Here is a 7,623-nt window from a genome sequence, read left to right on the forward strand (position 1 = left end):
TTGACAATAAATTTTTCATGTATTGATAGAATAAGGTCGTAAGGTTTTCTACTAATAGAAAAATACGGGATATGTTGAATTGTTTAATTACAGAAGTTAAATTTGATGATCATAAAATCATAAGGCGTGGAAATCGTAATATGAGATACCCAGGATATTTCTAATGAAATAACTCATACTCCTATGTTATAGTGAAAATCGTTGCTAAAGTATAAATGTTATTGTACAATAATAAAAAAGACAATCGGAATGAACATCGAGTGCCTATTTCTGCGATGCTTGATTCCAACTATCTGAAGACAAGCTCTGGGTACAATCTATCGCATACTCACTTTTCGCGCATACTGGTTGTGTTTGTTTGTATTTTAGAAACATGAAATAAAATTTTTTAATTGCAATACTGATATATTTTGCGTTTTACGTTATCGATTTCTCGGGGCATCTCATATTAAGAGCACAGTTTTTTGACTTTGCGATTTGCTCATTTTTTACATTTCTTCAATTTAAAAAAAAATGGAATTTGAATTAAATCATAATATAATATTATCTAAAAGCTTATCAAATTCCCTTCAAAATGACCTATTATTTTTTTAAATTTTGCCTATAGACTTCTAGCATTTACTCAAAATGAATTCGATATCTCATAAGAGCCTTTCCTCTAATAATGCAAATATTCAAAGATTACATAAGAAGAGTTAAAAATTATATTTTATTATGCTATTAAAAATTTAAGAATATATTTTTCATAATTTCTGAAACACATGATAATTTTAAGACGTAATTTAAAGAGTTTTTATGTGAAAATAAACACTTAGGTTTATACATATATTTATATATATATATATATATTACTAAAAGAAAAATATTTGGTATTTGTAGTTATAATTATATTATTATAATTATGATTATTGTTATAACAATAATAAAAGTAACTATGTGTTCAGTTTTAACAACAAACGTATGTAGTTGACAATCGAAAATGACTATAATTATATAGTTAATATAAGTTGAAATTACCAAAAATGATTTAAGTGACTATAATTTTACAGTCATATTTTGAGACAATCGTAAAAAAATATGGTTGTTTCAAAACATAACTATAAAATTATAGTTACTTAAATCATTTTTATGATAATTTCAACTATTTTGTGGATATAATAACTATAATTATAGTCATTTTAGATTGCCCCCCCAACTATATACATTAGTTGCTAGAACTACGTATATAGTTACTGTTATTATTATTATTATAGCAGTAATAATCATAATTATAGTAATATATGTAATTATAATTACAAATATCAAATATTTTTGTCTCCGTGTACATTTCTACATAATAATAAATAGAATAAAAATATAAGAAATATAAAAATAGAGGAAAAATATTAGATAATGTGCGATTTAAAAGATTGTGCGATTTAGGAAACACACACACTAGAGTGTTTTTAAAACTTTTATTTATTTTTTAAAAAATCTTTAAAAAAAATATAAAGCAAACTTTAATTCAATTGATTTAATTTTAATAATATTCTAAAACACGACAAATGATCAAGACTTATCAATCAATAGTCTAAGGCTATTTAACTTATATTTTCTATAATTCTGCTATGAAATTGAAAAATAACAACGCTATCACGATTTTATTTATTTAATAAATAACAACGCTCCTTTTGCGCTTCATGTCACGAGTATAAGTAGCATGTAATAGTTGAAGTATTATGTAGTTTTTAAATAACCCTAAGTAAAATAGTATATAAATACAATATGAAATACAATAATTAAATTTTGTAAGCGAGGTAGTGCGATTTAGAAGCTGGTGCGATTTCGGCAACTTTATCCTAATTATATCAAATGAATACCTTTATTAAAAGTTATAAACAATGAAAAAAACATTAGAAATAGAAAAATATGTCAGGTATGTCATTAACAGGCATATGTCATAAAAACAGGCTTTAATGCCTAACAGACATTAAAGAGTTAATTTTAATTTTAATGTTGCTCGTAAACTGATAACATAGGCCGATAAAATTTAGGGTGGGGAGGGGGGGGGGTCTTGTACTTTGAACTTTGAAAGATGTTTCTGTAGGATTTTGATGAGCTGACTACATTGTCTATTTTTTTCCATCACTCTCCATTTTTTAAATAATCGCAAAAACAGTTTTTTCCGATAGTAATTTTTTTATTAATTTTTTCCAGCTAAACAAAAAAATGATATCGAGGTCTGTGTTACGATATTTAACTCTGAAATGTTCCAACAATATTAAAAATATTTTTTTGATGCTTATAAAAATATTTTATACAAACTGCAAACAAAAAACTTTGGAAAAATCCGGAAAAATTGACAACTTTTGAAATATAAAATCAAATATGGTATTTGACGTGATAATTTGGTATTTGGTGGTTTTATAAGTCTCTGATTACTTATACTGTAATCACAATTGTTGAATTGAGAATAACAGATCCAATGGCGATGGATAATAAGTAAATGTACACGGAATGGTGATTTTAGCGTTATCCATCTTGTATCACTTTATTATAATAAAGGCTAAAATCATCGTTTCGTGTACATTTATTATTCATTGCCATTGGATCTGTTATTTTCAATTCAACAATTGTGATTACAGTAGTAATCAGAAATTTACAAAACTACCAGTTATTCATGTACGGATTTTTTTAAATTCTTGTTCTCCATATTGGATCCGCCATTTTGAATTGCACATTTTTTACTTCAAATTTGAAATCAATGACCAAAAAGACTAAACAATAATAAGAATAACAATTAATATTGAAGGATGATTTCTTGATATTTAACAATATAAAGATTAGAATATAAGGGAAAGTAAAAGTCAGCGCGGTACTCGATGCGCAAAATTTTTTATCCAGACATCTTCTTTCACAGAAAAAAGGCGTGATTGACAAAATGTTCTTCCTTTTTGATCCAAAATTTCATGGAAAAAATTTTGAACTTATCATCAACATTTTATTAAATAATAATGACTATCCTCTTGAATTTATTTTTAATACCATGTCTCAGAGAATAAAATATTTTATAAAAAATAATAACATGATGAAAGTAACAAAAAGAATATGACATCTAACAATAAAATTATTTGATTTACGATCCCCCTTTGTTAACAATATTTCAGATAAATTCAAGAGAATTATTAACAATACGATATCCAAAAATTGTATTTTATAGTATCAATAAACTTCGCAGTCTAATCAAAGTGCAGAAAGATCCTTTATCAACCAGTGCACAGAAACATCGTATATAAGATTGCCTGCAAAGATTGCGAAGACAAACTAGTCCTCAACTACATGCATTTCTGAACACCAAAATCATATTAAAAGAAAGACGTCTTCTCATTCGATCATTATAGACCACAGATTGCAATTTGATCATAAATTCGATTGGGACAGGATTGGAACAAGTTTTGGATATAAAAAGGAATTACAACAAAAAATTAACATCTGAAATGTTGCATATAAAAACACAAAAAAGAAATTTAACCTCCAAATAGATACTAAATTTTTGGACCATGCCTATATGTCAGTTTTGAATACTATTGAATACTATTTAAAAATTAATGTTTATAATTATACTTTCGATCGTTTCGGATTAGACTTATATCAACTATGATACACGTTATTTGTCTCCATGTAACCGAAAAGAACAACTGTTACATTTTATTCTTTTCATTTGACGAAAAAATTATTTGAATCACTCTTGTTAATTATTCTAATTGTCAAAATTAATATTATATTCTACTGATTGATTATTGTACATGTACGCACAAGTTGCATCAATTCAATGAGTATCAATCTACTTTCTCCTTGTCAGTTCTTTTTAAAAATAATTTCAGATATATATCTGTAACATTCTCATTCTTATTATAGCTTCACTTTATAAAAATTCTTGTTTCCTTCTAGTCTGTAAACTGGGATGAAGCTAAGGAACTCTTTGATGTTGAATGTTGGTATTATGATTGATGCACTATTTGTGTTGAATTAGAATTATATTAATATCATTGAGAATAACTTGAAGTAAGTCGAAACGTATGGATTTTATATGAACTTTATGTCTTTATACTTTTATAAAAATGGATATATAAACATTTCCATTATTATACTTGTGCATCGAGCTGACTCTTATTTCCCCTTACATTTTAGTCTTTATATTGTCAAAAAAGACTGTACAATATGCTTCTATATTCGGTAAGTATGTGTTAGAGGATATCGTGCATTGTAGGTAACGCGCGGACTGCTTTGGCGCTTTAAATTCAATAACTTTTGAACAAATGATCGGAAATTAATTTTTCAAAAAAGGATTTAAACTAGAAACATACAGCTATAAGTATAAATTGTTAATTATTTTTATAATTTTTTATAATTTTTTTCTTTCGAATTATTGGTTTTATATTTCAAAATTGTCTATTTTTTCCGGTTTTTTTACGATTTTTCTGTGATTTGCACAAAATTTTTATAAGCATCGAAAAAATATTTTTAGTATTGCTGGAACATTTCTAAATTAAATGCTGCAAAACAAATCTTGATATTATTTTTTGTTTAGCTGGAAAAAATTAATAAAAAAGATACTTCCCGGAAAACTATTTTTGCGATTATCTAAAAAAAATGAAGGAATATAATGGAAAAAACGGACAATGTAATCAAAATTCTACGGAAAAATCTTTTAAAGCACAAGACCCCCTCCCCCCCCACCTAAATTTTGTCAGCCTGTGTAATTAATCTGTATAAAATTATGTTTTTATTGGCGTTTAGAAACTTACATATTATTCCGTTTAAGTCTCGATGTCGTTCAAAGTTTCCACACGTTCTTGCGTATTTTCCTGATTTTTCAAAAATAAACATCGATAGATTAAACTCGCAATAATGGAGCCTCCAATCGGTCCCAACCAGAATACCCAGTGCTGATGCCAGTAGCCAGTCCAGACTGCTGGTCCGAACGATCTAGCAGGATTCATGCTGCAGCCAGTATGAGGGATGAAAGCCAGACACAGCATGGCGACGCAAAGGCCAAATTTCAATGCCAACGAGTCGGTCTTCTTCGCATTTCGCGAGTCCCAACTACTGCACGCGAAAAAAACAAGTACGCCGGTAGCAAAAGCCTCAGCCCCGATTCCATGTCCGATCCCAATAGCCTCATTAACGTCCGTCGTACAAAACTTGACGACAGTTGTTGAATCACCGCTATGTACAAGATCTGACGGCGTTATCATCTGTTAATTAATATTGAAACAAAAAGTTAATTCAATTTGAAACAAATAATTAAGTTGAAACATAAAATCAATCGATACTTTGCACAGGTTTGTTACACTATTCATTGTTGTTTGTACAATAAATAATTCGAATTAACTATTAAAATTTTATTTATACAATCAATGAAATAACATTTTAGACGATTGGATGCTGCAATTAGCAAATATATACGGAAACAACTATTTTAAAGTATCTCTCTCTCTCTAAAAATTTATCTAAATACAGATTAATTTAAAAATGATTTTATTGACCCATGAAAATTATTATATAGATATGTATGGAATTTAAGAATGATGAGTAATGCTGCAAAAAACGTTGACAGTAACCAAATCCTACAATTATTAGTCTAGTGAAATTATTTTCAGATCTGTATTTAGCTAAATTTTTATCTTAGCAAAATTGTTCTTTCCATGTAGAGATAATAAACGAATTTAAGTCGACAAAATAGTTAAGTCAACAACATAACCTGTCTAATAATTGAATATAATCAGTTTTTACTTTTAAATCCGATCAATATATTCAATCGCTCGACACGCAGCCTACTTCAACTTGAACGCGATCAATATTTTATCAATATTTTATCTTTAGGAGCAAGCGGATGTTTGAATGGATAAAAAAATAATGTTTGCAACTTTGAGATAATGTAATTTTTGATAACGCGTTATATGTATAAACACAAACATGATCAGCAATTTATTACCTCCGAAATATGATTGTTCAAATATCTTCGCCGAAACATAATTGTGATTTTTATAATCTGTAAATAAATCAATATGTGTGTGTATTCATTGACCTTTAGCAAGCCGAAACCTAACAGAGCACCCAAACATTGTGCAATAATGTAAAATCCGGCCATTATGAGAGACTTCTTGCCAAGAATTAGTGCGGCGATCGTAATAGCTGGATTGATATAAGCGCCGCTGATGTGACCAACGCACTGGAAAAGAACAAATATGTATTCGATGATAAGATCTGATAATATTAGGTGTAAATGTATCAATAATTTGCTACTTAGAAATACTCGCTTTTATATGTTCGATTCTATTTATAAACTAATATATATTAATTAATATATTGTAATATACATATATATATATATATATATATATATATATATGTGTGTATGTTATAATATATATTTAGGAAAGAGAGAGTTGTCCAATGCGTACCATTTCATCTATTTTTTATTATATTTTTCCATTTGGCATTTTGTATGCAAATGGACATTAGAAAGTAGTAGTTTGAAATTTCAGACGCTTATTATTACGTGTTTAACTTTTTATCAAATTAATTTATTATAAATCTTTTTGTAACATGCAAAAGATATGATTTATAAGCAATCTGTCTCCTAAATCCTATATAGGTATTTTTTATTGTATTTTCTTTCAAAGTATTGAATTAATGAATGAAAATAATTGAAAGTATAACATTAATAAAAAAAAAATCATTAACTAATATCTAATAATTAATTAGTACTTAATTTTAATAATTTTTTGAAAAAAATCAAATATTTTATAATTATTATTAAATAATAATAAAGAGAAGAAGAACCAAAATAAAAAAAAGTTGTAGCATAACAATTATATTCCTCTTAAAACGATTCTGTCTACGAATAACCATTATAAATAATTAAAATTATTTTCGGTTGCGAATAACCATTATAAATAATTAAAGCTATTTTCAATTACGAATAATTATTACTGATGTATAAATTACACTTTAGAGATCTTAAGTAATTAAAATAAAATTCTGGTTATCATTGATAATGGTTATTTATAACCCAAACAATTTTCGACATCAGTAATGTTATTCGTAATCAAAATAATTTCCGGTATCAGTAATAGTTATTCGCAACCAAAAATAATTTTAATTATTTATAATAGTTATTCGTAGCCATAATAAAAATTGATATTTTAAAGTAATTACATTTTTTGAACAATTTCTTTAATATTCAGTAATGATTGTCTTTCCTGTAAATACCAACACTTTAATCAATGATTTTTTTTAAATCAAATTTTTATGATAAGTATTATTTTTGATTTCTGATCAAAATAAAATTGGCTCAATATATATTTTTGCACTTGACATTTATATTGATATCAATTTATGATATCAATATTAGTTTTAATTATCAATCTTATTTTGTGATGGTAAGATTTAAGAAACTTGGATTTTGTGTTAAAAAATATCGATTTAATCTTTATATGTTGTAAATATGTATTATATATATATATATATATATATATATAGTAGTAGTATAATAAATACTTACTAACTAAATTAAACTTTTACCTTTTAACTTAAAATTTAAACGTTAAAACTAAACTAAAATTTAAATTAATTAAC

General features: G+C 26.4%; 1 protein-coding gene across 1 annotated transcript in view; it reads right to left on the reverse strand.

Moving 5' to 3' along the window:
* Window positions 1-4,799: 4,799 nt before the first annotated feature.
* LOC105622123 (aquaporin AQPAe.a-like) overlaps window positions 4,800-7,623 on the reverse strand; it is a 25,647-nt gene continuing 22,823 nt past the window's right edge. Inside the window, exons 3-4 of the mRNA XM_012203556.1 lie at window positions 6,071-6,214; window positions 4,800-5,237 (exon numbers count right to left, since the gene is read on the reverse strand). Coding sequence (XP_012058946.1) covers window positions 4,800-5,237; window positions 6,071-6,214 — 582 coding nt within the window. The remainder of the gene's footprint in view (window positions 5,238-6,070; window positions 6,215-7,623) is intronic.

This window comes from Atta cephalotes, assembly GCF_000143395.1.
Source record: "Atta cephalotes unplaced genomic scaffold scaffold00040, whole genome shotgun sequence".
NCBI lineage: Eukaryota > Metazoa > Arthropoda > Insecta > Hymenoptera > Formicidae > Atta > Atta cephalotes.